The 27,946-nt window shown below is 34.1% G+C and overlaps 1 protein-coding gene across 9 annotated transcripts in view; it reads left to right on the forward strand.

The window, feature by feature from the left end:
- The window catches only part of DLG1 (discs large MAGUK scaffold protein 1), a gene marked incomplete at its 5' end in the record, with an annotated part of 224,257 nt that overhangs the window by 84,999 nt on the left and 111,312 nt on the right, over window positions 1–27,946 (forward strand). Inside the window, one exon of one of the 9 annotated variants that reach the window (XM_081137788.1) lies at window positions 4,602–4,835. The exons of the other annotated variants lie outside the window; for them this stretch is intronic. Within the exon in view, the coding sequence (XP_080993914.1) occupies window positions 4,602–4,835 (234 nt within the window). Of the gene's footprint in view, window positions 1–4,601; window positions 4,836–27,946 lie in introns of those variants that run through there. 9 annotated transcript variants of the gene reach the window in all.

Genomic DNA, 27,946 nt, shown 5'->3' on the forward strand with positions numbered 1-27,946 from the left:
TTTATTAAACATCTAGTCTAGTAACTATTTTTTATGAGATAGTTATAATACAGTATGATGTAACATGAAAAATTAGAGAAATAAATTCTTGGAGTATTCTGAAAAGAGAAAGTTGCTTCTTGGACAAGGTGTTGAAAGATGTGTACAAGATCCCAATTTAGAGGAGAAGGCAGTTACTGAGGAAAATAAGTACAGTAGGAGAGTGATTATCAGAGGAAACTAAAAATGTAGGAAAGTTCATGATATTATACCTGATGTTTAGGGTGCTTGTTAGGAAATGATGGCAAGGTGTGAAGGATCTTTGTCCTGAACCCTATTAAGAAGGGTTTGCCGCCCGGCTGGGCGTGGCTCAGCGGTTGAGCGTCAACCTAGGATCCAGACTATCGGGGTTCGATTCCCGGACAGGGCACATGCCCCGGTTGTGGGCTCGATCAATGACTCTCTCATCATTGATGTTCTCTCTCTCTCTCTCTCTCTCTCTCTCTCTCTCTCTCTCTCTCTCTCTCCCTCTCCCTCCTCTCCCTGAAATCAATAAAGATATATTTTTTAAAAAAAGAAAGATTTGCCATCATGAGATTGACTGTGCAATAATCTATCAGGTTTTTGTAGGTGCTGGTGCTGATTCTCATTACTGAAATAATGAATGAAGTAAGAGTAATTGAAAGTTACTTTATTCAGACCTTAGCCTATAGGTAATTATGATTTAAGATTCTGAAGGAGAAACTTTCTTGCCAGTGTGCTAGGCAGTTTCAAGAAAGAAGTTGGCAGTATGGTGGAAAATCCTAACGTGGGAGAAAAGGACTCCGCAAGGATTTTGTTGTTGTATATAACAGTTATAAATATAGTAGTATGATACTAATAAGGACTGTGTAAAGATTCCTAAAACTGAAAATGAACTGGGAATTAGGTAAAATGGTTGGAACAGTAAACCAAACAAGTAATAGATTTCAATCTAGATGAAATGATGAGGGCAGTAGGTGCATTGCTTAGTATGGGATGTTGCAGTCAGTGATCATGGAGGAAACAAAAGAATTTATATTTTGCTTTTGTCTTCAATGACAAGGAAAATTATGTTCACGCTAATATTTGCAAAGTAAACATAGTTAAGAAGGACTTGAAATCAAATATAGGGCAAGGTACGTGAGCAGGTAGTTACTTAAGTAAGTATATTTCCTAGCCTGGACACATTTCATCTACTAGTAAAGAGAATATTTTTAAATGAAATCAGAAGCAGCAGTTGGTAGTTTTTCAAGTATTGTGAGAAATGGGTGTAGCAGAGAAATGGACATAAGCAAATATATGCCTGTTGAACATAAATGATACAGTAATAGAATATTTCCCACTTTAAGTACATAATTGGCACTTTTTGAAATCAACTTTGTTTGGAGCATATTGAAATATTATTGAAGTTTTTTTTTTTTTTTGGATGGCCCTGGTGTACTAAGGTGAGCATATAGTTTGCATGCAATTTGACCACTAGATGGTGCTCATAAAGAAGGGATTTGTACATTACTACTCTGTGATAAGAGTTTTTCTAGATAAATAACAAATCTGTTATTAACCTCAGTTAAATCTTGTCTTATCGTAGTACCGTTGTATGTTTTGAAATTTAATAGGCCATATTATAAAGATAAGGGTAAAGAAAATGCCTATTCTGCATTTACGGTGTATTAGTTTTGCAGTTAAATTGTAATTTTTAACTTTTTTTAGTATTTTAGAATTTCAGTATTTTTCCTCTTCTTCAACTTTTTAAAATTTTTCACTAAGATTATTTAATCCTTGCCATTGTTACTATACCTGAAGACTTCTGGATTATATGTGAGTTTGGAAAGGTGTACAGATAATTTAGGGCCTATCCTGTATAAATTTTCAAACTGCCTTTACTTCCATATAATGTTATAAAATAAAAATTCTCACTGTCATAAATTTTTCATAATCGTATTTTAGGTTACATAATAACTTACTAAGTGGATGTACTTAGTTTACTTAAGCTTTCTCCTCTGTTTAGAGTTCTACTATAAATAATATGATTACCATTCTGTGAAAAAGAATTAGACTGTACAGAAAAAAGAATGTTAATTCTTTATCATATTAAAATGTTAATAGTAATTCTTTTTGGTGATTTAAACATTGTGTATTATATTTTTTATTTTATTATATTAAACTTTCCAGGTTTTATAATGAACTTAAATTTTATTTTAATGGAATAGAGTTTATCTTTCAGCTCTGCTACATGAGTAGGGCTACTCTAAAGCAGAGATCAGTGAGGAGTTTGTTGCCTTATGCCTCTTAATCAAATCATATGAATCCAAATGTGATTTAGGTATATACATGGTTTTATACACATGTATTGACTACGGGACAGTGGATGAGATGATCCTAGATTTTTGTATCTCTTGAAAGGGGACATTTTCATAAAGAAACCTTTATCAAAACTCAGAGTTGCTTTATTGAGGTCAGTGAATTTGAATAGGGGGAATCTATGTAATGAAAAGTATTTCTTCTCTGTACTTGGGGTATATGGGATGGAGTGATGTATCGACTTTAGATCTTTCCCAAGTTCTTTGGCTCTCTAAGTAATGAACAGTTTACTGTTCTGTCTGTGTTTGGTACTATTTGCAGCTTAAATCGGAAATTTGTGTTTAATATCCTCATCATACCAATCTAGAATAACAGAATCTGCCTTCCCCAGGTTTTCATCAGACATGGATCAAGGCAAATATTTTGGGACCACACCAATTACTACTGTATTTGTATGACCAACACTGATCAGTTCTTTATTATAATTACCTGGTCCATAGTAAAACTTTAATTTTTTTTCAGGAAGTTTGATTTTTTTTCCTTCAGAGAGGATTCTTAGTTCTCTGTCAACCCTTAGTTTTTTGCTGTATTCCCCTACCCCCTAATGGATAGAACTAGTCTGTCTAGGGCCATAAAATTGCCAAATATTGTGCACAGTCCTTCACAAGCAGCACCAAACTTTCTGCTATAACCTCTGTCACAAAACATCTTACTCCAAAGAGTCCCACATAACTCTCTACCTTGTTGGGCATGTGTCTGTATCTTAGGGATGGAATCATAGAAGACAGCATTAGTATCTTTTTTTGCTGAATCATGATTTGCAATGGACCTGGAGGTTGTAGGTTGCCAATGCTGCTTTCTACTAGGCTGCTTTTTGTTTATGCTGGTAAGCACATAGTAAGCAAGATTTTGTCATCTACATCTGAAAAAATATCTATGGTTGAGGTTGGGACTTAATTATGTATTTATATCAACTTAAAAATTTAATTACTCAACCATTGGTAAATTATTAAGTAGTATTTTTATTCACATATTGTTTTTAAATGACTATATATTGTGTTCTATACTAATGTAGCATAGTGTGAAGAGTACAAAGTTAGGAGGAGTCTGTGGACAAACTTGAGTGTGCTTAAGAGTTACTTAGGGGGCTTTTTAAAAATGAAAATTCCCAGGGAACCTTACTCCTGAGAATTCTGATGGGGAAGGGGAACCAAAGTCTGCTTTTTAGTCAGCACCCTGAGTTATTCTGAGGTGGACTACAATGTTGAAAAACACAAACCTAGGTATCAAATGTAAATAATGCCTATTTAGCAATCAAATAATATTATTTTGTGAACCAGGGTATTATTTATATAGTGTTAGGTAAAACATGTTCCACTGGTTATTTAAAAATGTACCTTTAATTCTTGTGTATTTTTACAAATTCATAACAATATGATCTTAATGTTTATAATAAGTTTTTTTAATCACAGAAGTTCCAGAAGCCAAATATTTACTTTGCTAGCTAATCTGTTTCTGCCTCCAGACTCAATCATCAAAGCATTAAAAACCAATATATTACATAAAATGATATGTTACATTACAAATGAATCCCTCTATCATTAAAACCTCAGAGTTTAATATAGAGAGTACCTTTAAAAAACTTAGAACCAGTGCTAATTAATGTAAGCTCCTTCCAGATGTAGAAATTTGCATGTCAATGACAAAGGTTCTTTTAGTAAAATTATTTTAAACAGTTTGAACTGTTAGCAGAGAATCCTCTTGTATTTTAAAATTCAGTTCATATTTATAATTTGAGCAGTGAAGATGCTATTGGATTTTACTACAGACTGTGATTGAAACTGGGTAATCCAGGGTTTCTCCACCCAGTGCATTAAATCAGGCAGCTCCAAAGGGTCTTGGTAGTGTAGTGTTTATAACATCCTTCTTTACCTGCTAATCGACCTCACTTCCTGGATTTCAGTCTATCTTGTTATCAGCTAACAAAAGAACGGCTTTGGGTTCCTGCAGACGCTGGAGAAAAAATACTCTTGAGAACGAAATCCACCTTATGCCATCTTTTTTGTCTGCAAATATAAACTCAGCCATCATGCAGTTAACAGGTACAGAGGGAAGAAAATAGAAGCTCTTTCATGGGAAGAAATTACAGAGAAAATGAGCATCATTTCTCAAGGTTTTTATTTTCCCTGATCTACAAGTGATGCTGCTGTAATTCTAGCTGCAGTTTTTACCGATCATTCACCACTCAGCAGCTGGTAGAGAAGTAAGACTGCTTGGCAACCACCTGCAGGGCTGCAGAGATGAATTACATTTTCGGGAACAACACACTTCTGTACTCTCGCGCCAGTCGAGGAGGCAATACTAGCTCTAGCCATGGCTCAGTAGGCCCAAAGCAGAAACACTGGGCAAAAAAGGACTCATCAGATGAACTGCAAGCTGAGCCAGAACCTTCACGCTGGCAGCAGATAGTTGCCTTTTTCACTCGAAGACACAGCTTTATTGATTGCATTTCGGTAGCCACCAGCTCCACCCAGGTAACATACCACTTGTTGAAATTATTTTTAATATATTTTGGTTTATGTTTGCTTTGAAAAAATGTATTAGTATAGATTTCTTATTATTGAAAAATATAATCTTATGCACTAAAACCTTGGATGCTCAGAAATGTATCTTTCTCAGTCCATCTGTGTAGGTCTTTAGCATGAAAAGGGGAAGAAAAAATATTTTCCCTTTTGATCTTATGTAATTCCAAACAAAACAGTCTCGGGTTCTGTTGAATAACTTCTTTAAAAATATAAAGACATTGATATATAAATTAAAATGTAAATTAATAATGCTTATCTCCTTATTTTTAGACTGTGTTAAATGCTATAAAGTGTGATGTCTCACCAACGAAAATACTTGTTTAGCTTTTGTATTATAACCTTTGGGAGATTGTTATAGTAATGAGGTAAAAGAAGATAAGTTAAAATATTTTTATTTTCTAATGTTTTGAAAATAAATTGAATATAGTAAATTGAATTGAAATTGTGAAATACTATTATTGTGTATCCTTATGTCTTAAAGTTATATTAAGTTGTGGTTTATTCAAGGTATTTAATGAATCCTTAGATTTCTATAAATATATATCACCTAGGGTTAATTTGAAAGCAGTAAACTTGTGTAATTACACAATTTTAAGAATATTTTTTCAAATAATGACTGTTTAGCGAGATGAGCAAACATGAAAAGTCTCCCAAATATTAAAAAAAAAAAAAATCACTTCTTTTTGAGGAAATGAGTATTGAAAATAGGAAAAATATAAAAATAATAATTTGAGTGAAATACCTATTACTTGGTATTAAAGGAAAGTTGGAGTAATATTTGTATTTTAAAACATTTTTAATAGATACTCATTTAATTTCCATAACAATAAAATGATAATCTACTTTAAAAACAAGGTGAGAATGCTTTTGCTCTTTGACATCAATAATATTTAAATTAACAAACATGAACATACCTAGGTCATTTGAAAAATAAATTCCTTTAAAATTATTTTTTTAAGAATTAGAAGCCATCAACAGCTTCTTTCTTAATTTTGGTTACTAGAATTATCTTTCAATAGTTTTGATTTTAAAATAATGTCAGATTTCTTAAGTAAGAGATTTTACTTATTTTTCTTACATGGCTGAGAGAAATGGAGTTACTGGGCTAGGGAGAGTCATTAATTGTTTTTATATAGGCCCTGAGGTCACTTATAATGAAACTTATTGAGAGGCAACAATTGATTTAACTCTTCGAGTGAATATTGCCCTAAGAATTTAACTAACTTGATTTTTACTACAATTGCATATACCAAAAGGGTCACAAAGACTAAAACTTGATATTGTCATTCATTGTAGATTAACAGTAAATTATATTTTCCATTGTCAAAAAGAAACATGTTAAAAACTTCATATACATATAATTTATATAAATACATACTACTATGTAGGTATACAGGCACATATACACTGCCATTGATATGTAATTCATCTTATTAAGGGCATACAAATGAAAAGGCAAATAAAATAGTTCACACATAAAACTATTGATCACAGAATTACATTATAGTTATTTAGGAGTTGAAGTAAAAGCTGGCTATTGCAGTAAAATAGAGTCAGAGTTTTACTACAAACTCTCTTTGCAGTTGATCCTACAAAGTCATTTAAAAATTTTTTCCCCCATTTTGTTCAGATCATTTGTGTATACGGATAAATGACTTAGTTTTTATTTATTTCAGACCTCTTTGCATTACTTATCTTTTTCACTGCATTTATTTCATCTCTAGAAGTGTAGACATTAAGTCAGAGGTTTTAGCTTTTCTTTCTCCTGCTCTGGAATACCAGTTATGTCATTTTTCATTGTATATATTTTTCTAACTGAAAAGTTGGATAATTTGAGTTTTCAAGTCTTTGGTGGTTAACTGAATGAAAGTCATTGTATAGGATAAGATATAATAGGACTGAGAAGACATTTGACATATTGCGTCTTAGTTAACGCCAGAACATATTTTTCTGTTTCATCTACTGACTCATGACTGGCAGTTTTATTTTGTAGCACTAGGGGGATTTCTGTAGAGTTAAAAACAAAGTAGATTAATGACATGTCTTAATTGAGCATATACTATTATATCTGTGAATATAGTAGTATGACATTGATAGTGTTTTGTTATATGATTGATAAATAACAACAGTGAGGATGATGATGACCGGGTCTCCTATTACACTGTTGTCAGAAATATTCTTTTTTAAGATTTGATAGCAAGATTAACTTCTTATAACTATGCTGCATGATACTTCTAGCAGTGTGGAGAGTTATTAGTAAATCAAGTTTTATTAAATATCCCCTCAAATATCCTCTGTAAATAAAAAGAAAATTTGCTTTCTTTACAGATTCATTTAAATTGCTTATCTGTTGGAGGTATTCATTTTCATAACTAAGATTATTTGCCCAGTCCTTCTGTAAAATCTGGAACTTAGTAGGAAATCATTAATGTTTTGTTTTGTTTTAATGATAAGGAATCCAGGTGGTTATAAACTTCTACAAACCCCCAGCTTCTAGGATAGGGCTTGTTATATGGTTGGTGCTCAGTAACTGTTTATGGAATTGATTAATTTCCATGTCAGTCACCTTGAACCTTATTAGCTCATGGCCTTCCAGAATATGGCACCTAATCTGAAACCACTTGGGTAATTATATTTAGATCTACTCTCTTCCCTCATACGTGCCTTTAGTTCTTCACAGCAGCCCATCTCTTCTTCCACTTCCCTTTTCTTCCCCTCCATTCTCCGTCTTTTCTTCAAGCCACAAAACTCCCTCATGCACCTGTTCTCTCTTTTTACACTTTTGAGTCCCCACCCAATGATAACCATACAGCTTATAAGCTATCTCCAATTTCTGTCATTTGGCTGTATCCCAAAAGTTTACATTATGGGTTTTTTGTATGGGAAGCTTTTTTTAATGTTAAATTAAGATGAATTTCTTGTGAATTATTTTACTTTGGTGTAAGTTTTTCTTTTGGGGGATTCATAAAACTTATGTTCTTAATTTGGAATAGTTATAATATAGAAAAAGTGGCCTATCATTGTCAGGCCCTCCTGAGTTTCACACTGCAGAATTTCCTCTATTCTTGCATTTAGGATCACTTGATGCCAATCTGTCTTATCCTACTTAGCCTATTCAAGCTCCGTTCCAACCTAGGACCAAATTTTATATTCAGCAGGGTTTTTTAAAAGTCCAGCACAATACTTCTAGACTTTTCTACCTGATTAGCCCCTAAGTAAAAAGTTTTAACTACTTGGTGATAGATTATGTTTATTAATGAGAATAGTAATTGCATACTTCCAACAACTGTGAAGTGATAGGTCACTTCGATTGTGTGTTTAGCAACTATTCCTATATTTTAGACTACTTGAAAATTCCTAACATGGATTACTATAAATATTCAAATTGCGTTCTCCCATCCCTCAAAAATCAATATACCAAATTAAGCTGAAAACAGCAAAGTTATATGGAATAGACATGATGACTTATAATTGAAATAGAAGAGTAATTTTTTTTCTTTTTATTAAATGCATTGGGGTGACATTGGTTAATAAAATTATATAGGTTTCAGGTGTACAGTTCTGTAATACATCATATTGTGTGTTCACCACCTCAAGTAAAGTCTCCTTCCATCACCATACTCTTCTGTCTCTCCCTACCCCGTTTTTCCCTCTGGTAATCACCATACTGTTTTCTGCGTCTATGAGGGTTTTTTGGTGGTTGTTTTTTCTGTTTGTTTGTTTTTCATTTGTTTTGGGGGGGGGTTGCTTAATCCCCTCATATTTTTCACCCAGCCCACAATCACCCTCCTGTCTGATAGCTGTCAGTCTGTTCTCTAAAATTTTAATAAGTGAATATTAGCCACAGGAGTTAAATAATCTTTTTAGAGGAAAAAAAAACTGTTCTGCGTTAAAACACCGTTCCTCAGGAAAACACCGTTCCTCATGTAGAAAATATGTAGACTGATTTGTATAAAAAGTACTATTCTAAACAAATGCATTCTGGATCATAAAGGATTTAATTTTTAGACTTGTGCATTGGATATATTATCCAAAAAAAAGAATGTAATATCAACCTCATTGAATTAATTGTGTTAAGTCACTTAATATATCTAACCTACTTAGGACAGTGCCTGATAGGTGTTACTATTTTATTATATTATTATTATATTTTTATATTGCTTAAGTTGGATAATCTGTGGACTAATTCAAATATAAATAATTAGGAATTATAGCATCTAGGTTAGTGTAGTTCATTCAAGCATTCAGTGCATAGTGTTGACTGAATAAGGTAATTAAGTGCAAGCTGTATACTTTTTTAAGAACTTCAGATCTCAGCACCTTTTATTGCAGAACTAAGATTCTCTGTGAAACCACCAATTCCCTGACCTTGCCTCCCTTCTCAACAATTCCTTCTTCAAATTGCTAAAGCAGTCACAAGTAGACAACTAAATTTAACTGATTATCCACCTTTTACCAAACTCCCCCAAACATACCATCAGGACTAATTTTATACTCCACATCCTTTCAACCTTAATCATCACACCTGGCTTTCTTCCGAGAATACTACAACCCTCACAAAAAGTGAAACTGTTATCAGTCACACCCTGTTCGCTATGGAACCAACAAGTAGAATTGTCTTCCTTGCTTACCATATGGATATTTATGGATGATTATATTTCATCTCTCTTTTTAAAACTGTAAATGTTGCTCTAGCCCATTTGGCTTAGTGGTTAGAGCATCAGCCTGTGAACTTAAGGGTCCTGGGTTCAGTTCCTGCCAAAGGTACATACCTAGGTTGCAGACTTGATCCCCGACCCAGTTCGGGCATGTTCAGGAGGCAACCAATTGATGTGTCTCTCTCACATCGATGTTTCTCTCTCCCTCCCTCCCACTCTCTCTAAAAAACAATGGGAAAGATATCCTCGGATGAGGAAATAAATAAATAAATAAATAAATAAATAAGTAAGTAAGTAAGTAAGTAAGTAAGTAAATAAATGTTATCAGATCATATTTTCTACTTCCCCTTCTTTTCTAGTCATCTGTGTTTCTCCCGGTCACTCCTCCTACTGACTGATGGTTTGAACACCTGGTTTACTATCTTTTCTCTGCCCACTATTCCTGAATCATTTTTAGTGATTTTCAGTATCCTTGTGTGACCCATTCAAATTCTTACTTATCAATTCTTTGATACCCTAAACTTCCAGGATCTTGTGGGGGTTTTTTCACTTTTTCTTTCACCTACTTAAATGGTTATATTCAAGACCTCATTAGCATTGACTATACCAGCGATTTTGAACTTACTCATCTTATGGCACACATAAACTAATTACTAAAATTCTGTGGCACACCAAAGAATATATTTTTTGCCAATCTGACAAAAAAATAGGTATAATTTTGATTCATTCACACCAGACAGCTATTGTTGTGTTGGCTGTTGTCATTTTTTTATTTGACATTCTAAGTGGGAAAAGAGGTCAGTGTGTCTGACTAAATAGTCAGGTATTGTACGTTTAAAAAATTTTTGTGGTACACCACTTGAAAAACTGGACTATATACCACTTACAAAATCTCAGTTGCAAGTATTCCAAACTATCGGACTAGCACTTCCTTTCTTTTTAGCTCACTTTCCCTATTACAAAGATTTTTTTTTTATACCCTCTGAAGACCCCCTAGCCCAGCTTTTTACTATCATTTCTTTTGTGCTCTTATTTCCATTCTTGCCTTGCTCAGATTCCTTGGTCCATGACTATAAACACTGTCTTTTGTAATCTCAGCTCTCTTTTGCCCTTCTGTCACTTCATTGGTAAGGTCCTACCTTGGTTAATTGCAGCTCTGCTCTGCCTTCTGCACACTGGCAAAGCAGCACATTAAACTTCAAATACCTGTTTTCTGACCCTCATTCTCAGTTGATGGTCTTATTCTGTATTTCAACCTGTTAAAATAAATGATACATCTGTGTTCCTAAAGCTCACCCCTTCACTTCTGCATTAGATCTTAGGCCCCTTGACTATTCAGGGACTTCTGAAATTCTCCCTTCTGCATGATCTGTTTTTCCCTTTATACTGGATTATTCTCATCAGCACGTACCTGCTATAATACCTCTCATTAAAAGAACCAACCGAAAAAAACCTCTTTTGGAGTCTAGATTGTCAAATCCAATAATCAGTTCTTAATCCCCATTTTTACTTGACCCCAGCTTTTTACAGAATTGACTACTCCCTCCTTTAAATTCTTTTCTCCTTTGACTCTTAAACAACATTATTGATATTCTCCCAACCCCAGTTTCCTTTGTAGTATCTTCCTCCTCTTTCTACTGTTAATGTGCCTCGGGGCTCAGTCTTTAAATTTCTCTCCTTTCATACTCACATTTCAGGTGATCTCATTAAATCCCGTGCCTTTAAATAACATCATTATTTATATTTTTAGCCCAGAGCTAATCCCTGTACACTAAACTTGTATATCTAGCTTCTTACTCGTTATCTCCACTGGAATAAGAATCTAAGTTAACATGTCAGAAACAGAGTTTCTAATTTTATTCCCATCTTCTTCAGTGTACCATTTACTGAGATGCTGAAGACAAAAACGCTTGGAATCATCTTCTATTCCTTTTTCCTTGGCTCTACATTCAGTCTAATTGCAAATTTTATTGGGTTTGTTTCAGGATATATTTATGATCTGACCACTTTTCACCACTTGTGCAACTACTAATTAAAGTTGATGCTTGAACAACATGGGGCTTCAGGGTGCCAACCCCCTATGCAGTTGAATATTCGTGTATAAATTTTAACTCCCCGAAAACGTAACTACTAACAGCCTGCTCTTAAACAGAAGCCCTACCAATAACGTAAACAGTTGGTTACCATATATTTTGTATGTTATATGTATTGTATACTGTAGTCTTACAATAAACTAAGCTAAAGAAAATGTTATTAAGAAAATCATAAGGAGGAGAAAATACATTTACAGTGCTTTACTGTATTTATCAATACTGTAAGTTTACGTCATCTGTTTACAACATAAATCATCTGTAAGTACCTACATAAATATTGTCTTATATGATACAAAATACTGTAGATGTCTTATGTATCACTAACACTAGACATCAAAAATAAAAAGATAATTTGCAAAAAGAAATTCATATTTAGAAGTATAATGATTCACACATTGATAACAAAGAAGCATCAATATGATTGTAGCCTAATGTAATAGATATGATTGCTTCATGGTAGCCTAGCCTATACATCAATGAATGAATTGCTATAAAATATTTATGGCATACAGTATTACAGTCATATTCATAATACAGTATTAGAAATGTTTTTAGAAACCACTTGCCTGTAATGATAGGCTGATACAGTTTCTCCAGTTACAAGAGAGAGAGGCATACTATAATTCTTTGAAAGCAAAGCTATGAAACAGTAAGAAAACTAACAAATTATTAATTTTATATTATCACTTACCATATGCCTGTGTAAGGATAGGCTATTCACTGTCATGCAAATCATGCACATGATGTTCTATATGATGAATACTTAGGGGATGTGATGACTGTGATGACAATGATTGTCGTGATGATGAGGAGGACAAGAACAGCACAAAATGTCTCAAAAAGTTCGTGCCATACCGTTATTAGATTATCACACAAAGAGACACAACAGGTAACTGCATGATGATTACTTACTATTTATTAAGCGGAAGTGGATCATCATAAACATTTTCATCCTCATCATCTTCACGTTGAGTAGGCCAAGGAGGAGGAGGGGTTGGTCTTGCTGTCTCAGGTGGCAGAGGCAGAGAGGCGGATGAGGTGGGAGGGGAGTCAGTAGAGGCAGGCATACTTGATATAACTTTATGGAAATACATTGTAATTTCTATATGACTTTTTTGTTCTTTTATTTATCTGAAAATGTTTCTGTGTGATACCAATTCTACTGTTTGCTTTAGTTTCAGTGCTGTTATAGAAAGACCTGTGTCTTAAAAGAAGTCTAAAGCACTCTTGAAGAATTGAAACGTTTTGCTAGATTGTCTAATGTCAGTTTGTTTTCTGGCACTGCTGCTTCATTGTCTTCCTCAACGTCTGGCACTGATTCAGAAGCACTCATTTGCATCAAACTGTCTTCTGTTACTTCCTCTGGTGTGGTGTCTATTAGCTCTTAAAATTCTCTAAGATTCATATCTTGAAACCCTTCACACACACACAGCTTCTTTTTTTTTTTTTTTTTTTTTGGTCTTATCCACAATCTCTTCCTTGGTTTCCTTGATTGACTTTGTTGTAAAGTTATACACAACATCTGGAATTGTTTCAGGCTTGATGGCTTTCACAGCCTTTTCTAGATTAGTAATGGCATCTTCAATCCTTACAGACTTTTATGATACTCTTTTGTGATTCTCTTCCATAGCATTGACAATCCTTCCCATAGAGTACTGTTTATAATGAGCCTTAAAGGTCCTTATGACCCCCTGATCCAGAGGCTGACTTAGAGACACACAAGTGTTTGGGAGCAAGTACACAACTTCACTGTCTTTGGTGTTGAACTCATGGGGCTCTGGATGACCAAGTTTATTGTCTAATTTCAAAAGAACTTTAAAAAGCAGTCCCTTACTAGCGAGGTACTTCCTGACTTCAGGGACAAAGCATCAATGGAACCAATCCAGGAAAAGTGTTCTTATTGTGCAAACCTTCTTATTGTACAAACAAAAGACTGGCAGCAGGTGTTTTTCTGTTCCTTCAAGACTTGGAAGCTAGCAGCTTTATAGATAAGGGCAGTCCTGATTATAAACCCAGTTGCATTTGCAAAAAACAGTAGAGTTAACCTATCCCCTCCTGCCTTAAATCCAGATGTTTGCTCTTTTTTCCCTTACTAATAAATGTCCTTTGTGACATTTTTTCCCCTCCAGAATAGGGCACTTCTGGCTGCATTAAAAAACGTGTTCAAACAGATATCCTTTCTCTTCAGTGATTATCTTAATGGCATTTGGAAACTCATCTGTTGTCTCTTGGTTGACAGAAGCTACTTCTCCTGTTATCTTGACATTTTTTAAAACCAAAACTGTTTCTAAAAAGATCAAACCATTCTTTGCTAGCATTAAAGTCTCCAGCTTTAGATCCTTAACCTTCCTTTTGCTTTAAGTTGTCATATAATGGCGTTGGGGTTTTTTCTTGAATCATATTAGTCTATAGGTATGCATTTTCAATACGAGATAAGATAATTTCACAAAAAGTACAAGCTTTTCACACCTGTTGGCATAACTGCAGCAACGGCTTCACAAATTTTCTTCTTTCTTAAAATGGTCCTTATGCTGGATTCATTTATCTTGAAAATGTGGGCAACCACAGCTGCACACCTCAGTCTATGGTACATATCAAGCAATTCAACTTTGTCTTGTAATGTCATGACTTTTCTCTGCTTCTTGGGAGCACTACCAGCATCACTAGTGGCACTTTTGTGGGTCTCATGGTGTTATTCAGGGTTTATGGTGTTGTACTAAACACAGTGAAAAATACACAAGAGAGATCCCTTTTTACTACAATATACATTTTTCTGGAGAGACAACTGCTCGTGGAAATGATTAGTGTCACATGGTGTTTTAAGTGGCTACTGGCATCACTTGAGCTCAGCACAATAGCAACAGGAATTGGCTATGAAATTATTACAGCAGTACAGTATGTACTAAAGTTAAGTTTATGCAGTTATAAATTAATACTGTATCTTTACATTTGTTTACATTTCTCTCAGCCATGAATGGCATCATGTATAGTCTGTAAGTGTGTGTGTAAGTTTTGATAAATTTTAACTTTATATACTAGATTTGTATATATTTTATGGTAGCAAGTGATGAAACAGACTAGTATCTACATGTATTTAAGACATACTTTATGCATTCATGACATATCCTTTTTCCTGACTTTTTTGATATTTCTAGGCTAGATGGTTTGTGAGTTTTTTCAAATTGTCACAAATCTCCAAAATTTTTTCCAAAATATTTATTGGAAAAAAATCCACATGTAAGTGGACCATGCAGTCTAAACCCATGTTGTTCAAGGATCAACTATATTTAATTTGTTGCCTGAACTACAGCAGTAGACATCTAACTGGTCTCCCTGTCTCTGTTCTTTCCTCTCACCAATCTGTTCTTCACCTAGCAACCAGTCTTCCTTACAGGATGTCAGTACTTTGGTTTTAACCATCCCATAGCTTCCAATCTGACATATAATAAAATCCTTAATTACTATAGCCCAAAAGGCCCTGTGTGGTCTAGTCCCTGGCAGTATTTCCAGTCCCATTCTCTACTGCTCCCTTGCTTATTCTACTCCATCTACACTGGCCTTGTTCCTGTTCCTTAAAAAATCAAGCATTTATCTTGCTGTTCCCTCTGCCTGGAGCATTTCCCCCCCAGGTATTCTCATGAATTCATTCCCTCATTTCTTGCCTTCTCAGAAGGCCTTCCCAGATTTTTATCTAAAGTAGATGGTACTTCTTTACTCCAAACATCACTCTTACTTTAAAATAATTTTTTTCCTCATAGCACTTAGTACTTTACATAGCCTGATCCTTTATTATTATAAATGTTTTACTTGTCTGAATTCTCCCTGAGACCTTCTGTGAGGCATATATCACACTTTATCTAGTGTGATATTGATCCTCTAGTTGATGATTCTCTTCATACTTACTGTTCTGGGAAGAAATACACACAAGGAGGTGAAGCAAGGAGAGAAGAGGAGAGGAAACCATTCCATTTCCTTATAATTAGGATGGCTGTATCTCATTAACTGAACTGGAGTACTTTTGATGGGGACTATTAATACTTAAAGTGGGACAACAGGCAAAAATACAGACTTCCCAGGCAGACAAAAGCATATGGTACATCATTTATAACCATTAATCTCCTGACTATTCCTACCAGGCAACAGGTCTGAATGTTCACAGTAAGTCATCTCCACTTTAGACCATCCTGAATTGGCCTAACTTTATCTATTGATGATTCATATATATTTAGCCTCATGCCTAATGGTAGCTGGGTTTTGAAGTGATAGATCAAATATAAATTTTTTTCTTCATTTCTAAGGAATGAAATTGTTTATATTTAGGAGTATAACTTTTTTGTGTTAAACTAGAATATATACACAGTAGATAGAGAATCTGAAACTACTTTGGAAATGATGACTCTGATAGTAGGATAGTTTCAGGAAAATGGGTGGAAATAGTCTCCTTTGGATATTAACTAACCAAACAATCAAAATTAGGATAAAAACTCTATTTTACTGGTTTGTGAGATGCTGCCTTTTGGCAGAGTTCAATTTTCCACTCAAAAGGCTACTAATTTTATATGATTAGCACCATGACTCAGATTTGTAAATTAATTGCTTTCCCTTTTCATCCGAAGAATACTGTCGAATTTTTTCAGGGAACCTATATATGCACCTACTCAAAAAATATGTTAAATGATGTTTAAGACCCGGTTGTACAATAGGACCCTTTAGAAAAACATAGAGATGAAGATTAAACAAAAAGTAATTGTTTATAATGCTTATATAAGCTTTTAAAAAATACCAAATTGACCATACAATCCAGCAGTTATAATCCTTGGTATATTTACACAAATGAGTTGAAAACTTAGATCCATTCAAAAACCTGCACACAGATGTTTATAGCAGCTTTATTCTTCGTTGCCAAAACTTAGAAGCAACCAAGATGTCTTTCAGTAGGTGAATGAATAAACTGTGGACATCCAAACAATGGAATGTTATTCAGTGTTAAAAAAAAGAAAAGAAAGGACATGGAGGAACCTTAACTGCATTTTACTAAGTGAAAGACAACAATCTGAAAAAGCTACATACTAGATGCTTCCAACTATGACATTCTGGAAAAGGCAAATCTGTGGAGACAATAAAAAGATCAGCAGTTGACAAGGATTAGAAAAGTGGGAGGGATAAATAGGTAGAGCACAGGATTTTAGGGCAGTGAAACTATCCAATATACTATAATGGTGGACATGTCATTATAAATCTGTTAAAGCCCAAAGACTGTGCAACACCAAGAGTGCACCCTAATATAAACTGTGAACTTTGGGTAATAATAATGTGTCAATGCAGGCTAATTGATTGTACAAACGTACAATTCTGGTGGCAAATGTTGATGAATGGGGAAGCTATACATGTGTGTGTGCAGAGGTTTTATGGGAACTCTGCAATTTCTGCTCAATTTTGCTGAGAACTTGAAACTGCTCTAAAAAATAAAATCTATTAAAAACAATATCTTAATGTAGGTTAGATTGGCTTTAGTTTGAAGAACTAAATGACTGAGATTTGTATATAATCTCTATAAATAGGAAGTGTGTTGCATTCATCTTTGTAGCTTCTACATAGTATCATGATTGTTGTATGACCCTTTTTTGTCAAGGACAAGTAGGTTAAAAAAGAAAAGTTCTGAAAAATGACTAATCTACATGCTCATGGGGTCAGGATAGGTGATTCAGCCTGTGCAACATTTTTGCCCTTTGTTTATTTTTAAGCAGTGTTTGTTTTCATGAGACTTTATTTTATACCTCTTATCACAACTGTATTTCAGTAACCAATTGGGCAATAATTTGTTTAATGTTAGCTGCTAAACCATTAGCTTCATGAGAGCTGGTAATACAAGATGTATGTTTTCTTCTCTTGTATCATCAGAGCCTAGGATGGTGAATGCACTTTATAAATATTTATTGAATAAGTAAACAAATGTGATATATGTTGTTTATTTTCATTTAACCTGATGATGGCTGCAAGGAAGTTTGGAGCTTCCAAATATGGTTTGGCCACTGAAAATTTCCCAAGCCATTTTTATATAGAACTATGGCTTAAAAATTAGTAAGTCTGCGTTATACAGGATTTTGTAAAATCATGTATATTTCAAAAGTAATTCAAAGCTCTCTGAAAAAATAGGAGTATATATTACATATATAAAGGACTTAAATTCTTATTGTTAAAATTTGACTTAGTATCATTTTCTCTAAAGATCCTTCACTGTGTTATTCTTTGTACTTTCTGGTACTGTTATTTAGATAACATTTTCAGCCTCCATTTTTGTATCAAAATTTGGAATTTCAGTAAAGGTAAAAATAGTTGTTCAGACCATGTGGAGAATAGTAGCCTGTAATTATCAGCTTACTTAACAAACCTTAAAAACAATTACTGTGTTAACTTTACAGGCATATGCAAATCAATCAACAAAGAGTAGTACTGTTTTGTGCAAGTGTAAACCAACTGGCTATGACATCTGCAAACTGGAATTTTAGGAGACCCCTGAACACTATTTATTCTGTCCCTAGATAAATTTATTTGAAAGATTTTTCTACCTCACCCCTTACCAGGAGCCCTGCCTATTCATTCTTTATTCTTTAGTAAACCCCAGTTTGGTTCTTTCGGAACTGTATTTACAGTATTTGTGAAATCTAAACTGTGACTGTTGACTCAGCAAGCTCTGGAGTGTGAAGAAGTTGTTATGACAGAATGAGACCAATTGCTTGTCTTACAAATTTTTTGTTGGTCCTGAGAAAAATAACAAGATTATAATCTGATATTTGAATCAAACAGATCCAAGCTTCATTTTACTGACTAATCTTTGTAGAACCATCTAACATATGAAAGTGTTATAAATTTGAAAAAGAAAACAGTGAAAGTATTTTGAAAGATAGAGGAAAATCAAACAGGAAGCATACCCATCCTGATCTTGGGTATTCATTGTTTCAGCTATACTAAGTGCTGTAGCAGGGTGAGGTTGGAGAGTGGAGCATGGGGAACAGAACAGAAATCATTTTAATCACTTTTTCCAAACTGAGAGGCTACGTATACTATAGAGCCTAAATTCTTTCAGTTATAAGAACACAGCTTTATTATGTAGGCCTTTCTTGTAAAAATATTTTAAAGAACTCTGGATTAAACCTGAAATTTCCTTATTTATTCTTTGATTTTTTGTTTTTAATTCTCACTTCCATTTTGGGGGAAGGAGTTGCTTCTTTTTATTTTATTCATAGATTTAACACTGCAACATAATTAAACCAACTGTAGTTAATAAAAACTAGCCTGGGTGTCTTGAAGTCACTTTCTATTATCTTCATTGACCTAATCAGTCTTTTTTTTTTTTTTTTTTAAATCATGCTGCAGCCTGTAGGCCAAATCCAGCCTGCCACCTGCTTTTGTAAATAATATTTTATTTTTAAAAATATTTTTATTGATGTTTTAGAGAGAGAGGAAGGGAGAGGGAGGGAAAAACATTAATGTGAGAGTGCAACATGAATCAGCTGCCTCCCGCATGCCCCCCATCGGGGATCGAGCCATATCCTGGGTATGTGCCCTGCCCTGACTGGGAATCCAACCAGCAATCTGTCTGCGTGTGGTATGATGCTCAATGAACTGAGTCACACCTGCCAGGGCTATAATTAAAGTTTTACTGAAATACAGCCATGCCTATTTGGGTATTGCCTGTGGCAGCTTTAAGCTACTGCAGCACTGTTGGGTAATTACAACAGAAATTGCATGGCCTGTGAAGTCTAAAACATTTATTACCTGGCCCTTTTCAGAAAAAGTTTGCTAACCTTTGACCTAAGAATTAATGAAGTATTCTGTTTTTTCTTCTGAATTGTTATATATTGTTTTTGTGTTAAAATATAGTAGTAACAATAAAAACAAACTTTTTTTGAACTATTTTAAAGAGAAAATGTATTATACTGCTTGAGCATGCTGCCTTTAGAGGATAGTGATGTGGGTTTAAATCTCTGTTCTGCCATCCAGCGGTGGTACCTTGGACAAATTGCCAAAATTCTTTATCCTCTTTCCTCCACCTGTAGAAAATAGGGATGTAAATATTATCTGCATCAGGATTTAGTGAGAATTAAATGAGACAATACATGTGAAGCCCTTATTGTAATACCTGAGATCAGAAAGGTACTTATTATCAGCATTGTCATTATCATCTTTATCACCACTCCCACAACCACCACTACCATTGTCATTAGTTCCACAAAATATTCTGGCCTTTTAAGTGATGAGTCTAGAGATATGGAGAAGCAATTAAGAATTATGATTGCTTAAGATTAAGCAATAATTAAGAATTATGTTTTAGCCAGGGGATTGGTAACTTCGACAGAACCCACCAGGAAAACAGATATCACAGCAATTATTTTAACAAAAGAAAATGTGCTATGGGGGCTTGTTTACAAAGGAATTTGAGAACTGAGAAGGACAAATGAAAACACCAAGGTAAAACAGAGATAGAAACTACAGGAAGCAGCTACCACCTGGTTAGGAACCTAGGGACCAAGTTGAAGTTAGTATCCCTGAAGTTTGGAGGAAGGGCAACACAAGTTTTAAATACGAGATGTCAGTGAAATTTACAGTTTTAAAAAGGAAAGAGATGAAAATCTTTTGAGGAAATATACTGGAGCAAGACCTATTTTTTTGTGGGTGCTTTTCCAATAGGTCATTATTAGGCAATTAGTTATTGCTAGAGAGAACATGAAACTGGCAATTTTTTGGTATTTTTATAGTTTGAAACTTCTGTTCTAAGGTCGTCAAATGATAGATCATTTTGAATACCTTCTGATTGTTAGTGGTTGCCCAAGCACACAGAAAAAGTCTTTTAGCAGTATCTGCTATGTATATAGCATGAAAGGGGGCTGGGAGAGGGATGGATGTACACAGTCTATTCCTTGAGTCATTTTATCATTTTAGAGTACTGATGAAATCAATCTCTTTTGGCAGTCACTGGGTCTCATTTATTCAACAAATATGTAATAAATACTTCCTCTATGCTAGATACTATTCTAGACACTGGGCATACAGGAGGGAATAGAACAAGAATCCTTACTTTTATAGAGAATATGTTAAAGGAGAAGAAATAAACATGATTAAAGTATATAGGATGCTGGAGAAAAAAATAAGACAATAGCAAATGGATTTGAGAGTGTGTGATGGAGGTTGATGGGATAACCAAGAGGGGCTTCAACTGGAAGGTGATATTTGAGTGAGATATGAAAGAAGTTGTGGAATTGAGCCAAGATATATGGATATCTGGAGCCAAGAGCATTGTAGGCAGAGGAATAGTATAAAAGACTCTGAGGCTGGAGCATGTTTATGATATTTGAGGAACAGAAGGGAGGTCAGTTTGGCTGAAACATTAAGTGGGAGGATGTCTTCAGAAAGGTACAGAGCCTGAATCATTAAGGACTTGTAGAAGAATGAATAGAAGAGGGTAAATGTATGATTACTAGGGAGTAGTAAGGGCCCGTTTTAGATTAGTAATCATGAAATCCATGGTTGTGTGTGTTTCTCTAGCCACATTCTAATAAAGTCAGGTTTTTAAAAAAGCATATTGCAGTTGATAGTTTCATACCTATCTGTCAATTATGTAACCTTATCTTTAAATTCAACTTTTAGGTCTCTGTTTACTTTAAATTTTTAGTGGCTGTTGGCTCATCCTCTTCCAGTACAAAATGATTTAACTGAATGTTGATAGAATACTATCTTTTCATAATAAAGGGATGATAAACCTTAACTAAATATCATGAATCTTGCAAGCAGATATAGATTCATGAACTAGATGATCTGTCTGTATGAACTAACAAATCTACACCTATATTTTTATAATAGGGTTGTTAATCATTAGATCTATTTTTGTCTCCCCTTTGTTAAAGTCAAAATTTTGTATTTTAGCACCCTGGTGATTTGTTTTAAAATATATCTAATTTTATTAATGTTGGCTTCTGAGATAATTATGACACAATATTATATGCAGCTGGTTCAAATAACATGTTTTGTGTTTTTCCCCAGCTGCACTAGTTTATATTGAAAGTACTTGTTTGCAGTAACTGTAACAAAGGGGTATTTGAGGCAAATAAGAAACAGATTTAAGCAATGAAAAATACCTTTATTCTGAAGGTACTGAACCTCTGCTGAGTATAGTGATTTTCAAGCAGAGTTTTGATGTATATACTGTGCTGTATTTTATCCTTCTATAAACATGCAAAAGGCTTGCAGGTTTTTTCCCCTGGTTTCACCGTCCCTCTTAAATAACTTATTTGACATTAGATCAGAGAAACATGTTTTACTACAGCATAGTAGATCTTTAAACAGAGAAATTTGGATTAAAAATATTAACTATGCTGTACAAAAACAAAATAAGGTTCTTATTGGCCAATAGTTACACAAGGATAATGACTTTCTGTATTATCTAAGATATTGATCATAGATTTTCTAATTCGTGTATTTCATTTTCCATGAATAGAGTATAATTTTTTTTTAGACTTTATTGGATTTTTTGTGTGTGTATCCTAACCTCAGTTTACCCCATTCATGTAACATGTTAATGTAAGATATAAACAGTTATTAATTACCTGGTAGTACAGTTTTAGTTATCTTTCTTCAGAGTTTCATTTTATGCTATGAAAACTATTTCAATAAATAATTTAGTGAGAAAAAATATTAAATGCTACTTAGATAGCCTTGCACATCTTTTATGTTTGGGTTTAACTGTGACGTAAAAGATCACTTTTAGTGGATATTGTGGGTGTTACTCTTAATAGTCCTGCCTCCCAACCTCCCATCAGTCACCAGATACATAAATTATATATTCAAAATCTATCTTGGTTTTGACTACTCATGTCCATTTTCACCATCACCACCATTTGGTTTAAGCCACTGATCCCCTCTCAGCTGGATTATCACAGCAACCTCCCAGTTGTCCCTTCTGTCTCTTCCTGTATCAGTCAGGATTCATATGCATATACAGGGTGGGGCAAAAGTAGCTTTACAGTTGTGTGAAACAATTTATTCTTATATTATTTGTTAATTATTGTATTATTATCCATATGAGCAACTGTAAACCTATTTTTTACCCACCCTGAATACAAACCACTTTAGCTGTTTTAAGCAGAAAGAGATTTAGTACATGTAGGTGCACTTAATATTACTCCCCCCCCCCCCATTTATTATTGAATGAATGCAAGTAGAAGAGGGTGGTACATAGTCATAAGTGTAGATGTACAATACACATTATGTACATGGCTGTACCTGATGGGTTTCAGACCACTTGTGAAAATCTGTTACATTTTAAAAGCTGATTTCGGAGTTTTAAGATCTCACATTAAATATAAAATGTAAAGCTATGAAGAAAAGAATCTCTAAAAATGAATGTTTAAACATTTTTCAAAAAGCTGTCAGTTTGATACTGGTATAAAAAAGTACTTTTAAAATACGTACAATCCAGTTATTTTACAGGAATTTACAATTTTTTGCAGTGGTCTTTGAGACAGTGTTAATATTATATAGCCTCTGTTGTCATGGAAACAAGTCTCTGAAGGCAGCCTCAGAGGCTAATGATTCCATGATGTTGCTATGGATAGAAACAACTGACACTGTTGTTAGTCACCTGGTCAAGATTTTTTTGAAAACGAAATTCTTTGGAGCTGATCTTATTGAGTGATACAAATGGAGCAGGAAGAAGATGATGACATATAGTCACTATTGTCTAATGAAATATGTATATAAGATGTTCTCAAGTTTAAAATGCTTATGCTAAAATACCTCCTTTTCTATAATAGCCCAAATATAATGATTACTATATATTGCTGCTTCATTATTTATATTAGAACCGTAAATTTGACATTTTCTAATTTAGAACCTTCTTATACAGGTCCCCAGAATTTTACCATACTTTTAATCCTGCACTCAAAATATCCTGTTATTTCTTCATTTTACTCTATTACCAGATCTAATATCTGTGCTGTTCCTCATCACTCAACCTCCATTTGATTATCTATTATTTATTTAAGGCTTTAATTTTGTTTCAAATGAAAATGACTTTGTTGTTTTGTAATTCTTTGTTACTTGAATTAGTTATCAGCTTTGGCTAGGAAATGCTGTGTGTTGATATGTCAATTGTCTTTTAAAGACTTTCTCAGCAGAATTTGCTTTTCTTAAGTTAGAAGCAGGGCCATATGTTCTTTTTCAAAGTACTTGCTCAGTGCCCTATAGAGAGCAGGATGGGTTAAGATTGTGTAAATTTTAGAATTTTTTAAAAGTGGTACTCAGAAAGAAAGAAAACAAAACCTAATTGCTAAAAATCCCTTTCTACAGGAAATAAGAAATCCAGTAACAGGTTTAGCAGTTATTTTCCTAATTCCTCACAGCTTACCTTTTGTGAGCTGAACCTCAGTTGTAAAATGAAGGATTGAACTTGATCCCTACTCTTCATCTCTAATAATCCTATGTATCATTGAAATTTGTTAGTATCTTTTAGAACAGTTCATCTGAAATAGATTTTTAGTTTATTTTCTAGATAATTAGATGGTAAATAATAACTGATTTTCTCTTGATATGAACAGTAGATCTCCCATTTCTCACACTGCATTATAATATCATTACATATTTATTGTTGATGATTAGAAAAGTAGAATTTGAAATTAAGGGGGGGAGCCACTTTGTAATCCTTCCCCTAGAGGTTAACTTTTGAAACATTTCTTTCCATTTTTTTACACATTTTATTTTTCCTTTTTTATTTAATATCATGTCATAGGCAGTATTCCATATGACTTACAAACTGTTCTTACAGATAATTTATAAGTGTGCCTCATATTTATTTAATCTTATATGATTATCATTATTTACTTAACAATTTCAACACCTTTGGATATTTAGGATATTCCCCATTTCTCCAAGTATAAACAATACAGGAATATATTAAGAGCATTAAAACATTTGCATTTTTAAAATACCAACAGCATATTTCACAGACCTAGAACAAACATTTCGAAAATTTATATGGAACCAAAAAAGACCCCGAATAGCTGCAGCCATCTTGAGAAAAAAGAACAGAGTGGGAGGGATCACATTACCAGACTTCAAACTGTATTACAAAGCCACTGTAATCAAAATGGCCTGGTGTTGGTACAACAACAGGCATATAGATCAATGGAACAGAACAGAAATCCCAGAAATAGACCCATGCCATTATGGTCAGTTAATATTTGACAAAGGAGGCAAGAGTATCCAATGGAATAAAGACAGTCTCTTCAGTAAGTGGTGCTGGGAAAATTGGACAGATACATGCAAAAGAATGAAACTAGACCACCAACTTCCACCATACACAAAAATAAATTCAAAATGGATAAAAGACTTAAATATAAGTCACGAAACCATAAAAATCGTGGAAGAAAACATAGGCAGTAAAGTCACAGACATCCCACATAGTGGACTTTTCACTGATACATCTCCTAGGGCAAGAGAAACAAAAGAAAAAATAAACATATGGGACTACATCAAACTAAAAAGCTTCTGCACAGCAAAAGAAAACAGCCTCAAAATGCAAAGGAACCCCACGGTCTAGGAAAACATATTTGCCAAGGATGTATCTGATAAGGGGCTAATTTCCAAAGTGTACAAAGAACTCATAGTACTCAGCAAGAGGAAGACAAACAACCCAATTAAGAAATGGGCAAAGGACTTGAATAGACTCTTCTCCAAAGAGGACATATGGATGGCCAAGAGACACATGAGAAAATGCTCAACATCGCTAATCATCAGGGAGATGCAAATTAAAACCATAATGAGGTATTACTTCACACCTGTCAGAATGGCTGCCATCAACAAATCAACAAACAACATGTGCTGGTGAGGGTGTGGAGAAAGGGGAACCCTAGTACACTGCTGGTGGGAATGCAGACTGGTGCAACCACTATGGAAAATGGTATGGAGGTTCCTCAAAAAATTAGAAATGGAGCTGCCTTTTGACCCAGTGATTCCACTCCTAGGAATGTATCCTAAGAATCCTGAAACATTAATCAGAAAGAATATATGTACCCCAATGTTCATAGCAGCACAGTTTACAATAGCCAAGATCTGGAAACAGCCCAAGTGTCCATCAGTAGATGAGTGGATAAAAAAGTTGTGGGACATTTACACCATGGAATACTATGCAGCTGTAAAGAAGAAGAATCTCGTACCCTTTGGGACAGTATGGATGGACCTGGAGAATATTATGCTAAGTGAAATAAGCCAGGCAGCGAAAGACAAACATCACATGATCTCGCTTATAGGTGGAACCTAAAAAACTCAATAAACTGATGAACAGAATAGATTCAATGACATGGAAGCATAGATGAGACTGATGAATGTCAGAGGGATGGAGGAGGGCGTGTGGGTGGAGGGGGAGAGAGTAACAAAAGAATTTATATGCATATATACACAACCCAAGGACACGGACAATGGTGGGGAGAGGGACTGGGGAGGGGGAAGGGACGGGGTGGAACGGGACATTGGGGAGAAAAAAGGACATCTGTAATATTTTTAAACAAAAATAAAATTAAAACAACAACAAAAATTTGCGTTTTAAATTATTCCCTTAAGATAGATTTCTAGAATTACTACATCAGAGAGGTTAGACATTTTTACAGCTGTAGACAATTCCTGCTGAGTTGGTTTTGGTAAAGTTTTTATGGATTTATATATCCAAGGGCAGTGTGAGAGAGTACCTGTTCCCATGTATTAAAATTTTTGGAGTTTGTTTTATTGTGGTAAAATATATGCAATGAAATTTGCCATTTTAACTGTACATTTCTGTGGCATTAATTATATTCCCAGTGTTGTGCACTCATCACTGTTTCCACAACTGTTTTTATGTCAAACTGTGTAACCATTTAGCAGTAACTCCCCATGCTCTTCTCTTCCTAGCCCCCAGTAACTTCTAATCTACTTTGTCTCTATGAATTTATCTATTTTAAATATTTCATGTAAGTGGAATCATACAGTATTATACTTTGCATCTGTTTAATTTCACTTAAGTTTTCAAGATCCATCCATATTGTAGCATATATCAGAATTTTATTCTTTTTTTACGGCTGAATAATATCCATTTAATGCATATACCATACTTTGTTTATCCATTCATCTGTTGATAGACATTTGGGTTGTTTCAACCTTTTAACTGTTGTGAATAATGCATCCTTGGACGTTGGTGTAAGTATCCAGTTCCCTGTCGTCAGTTCTGTTGAGCATATATCTGGGAGTAGATTAGCTAGGTCTTATGGTAGTCCTGTGGTTCATTTTTTGAGGAACTGCCAAACTGTCTTCCACAGAGGCTGCACCATTTCCCATTCCCACCAGCAGTTTTTGAGGATTCCAGTTTTACACATTCTCACCAACACTTGTTACTTTCTATTTTTGTTTTCCCTTTTTATTACAGCCTCCTAGTAGGTGTGAAGTAATACTGTAACTTTGATTTGCATTTCTCTAATGAATAGTGATGTTGAGTATCTTTTCATGTGTTTATTTGCCATTTATGTATCTTTTTTCGAGAAAAGTCTGTTCTAGTCCTTTGACCATTTTTTAATTGTCCTTTTGTTGTTGAGTTGGAGTTCTTAGTATATTCTGGATATTAAACCTTTATCAGATGTATGATTTGCAAAAATGCTCTCCCATTTTCACTTTGTTGATAATACTCTTTGGTGTACAAGAGATTTTAATTCTGATTAAATCCTAATTTATTTATTTTCATCACTTACGCTTTTTTGATGGTCATATTTAAGAATCAATTGCCAAATCCAAGGTCTTGAAAAATTACCCGTTTTCTTCTGAGTTTTATGGTTTTAGCACTTATATTTAGGTTGTTGATTAATTTTCAGTTAGTTTTTATATATGATGTGAGGTAGTGGTTTAACTTTTTTTTTTTTTTTTTTTTGCATGTGGCTATCTAATTGTCTCAACACCTTTTTGAAGAGACTTCATACATTTTTTATAAATTTTGATTGCCTGATATGAGAGGCAAAGATCAACATTATAATTTTATTTTGTATTTTTATCAGTGAGGAAAAGCATAGTTTCAAGGTTAGCAATTTGTTTTCTTGTTTCTTTTAATGCACATTGTCCTCTTATTGATTTAATTTTAATGTTTTTCTTATACATATAGACTATATCATTGGTATAGCAAATATTTATGCATTAATTCCAATTATAGGGTTTGGAAATTATTAGAAAACACCTTTTTGTGTTCCAGTTATATCTTTTTAAAAATAATTGAATCAAGTCAGATAATTTAGTGTAAATA

Source organism: Miniopterus schreibersii (assembly GCF_964146895.1).
Source record: "Miniopterus schreibersii genome assembly, chromosome: 5".
In the NCBI taxonomy this organism is placed as follows: Eukaryota; Metazoa; Chordata; class Mammalia; order Chiroptera; family Miniopteridae; genus Miniopterus; species Miniopterus schreibersii.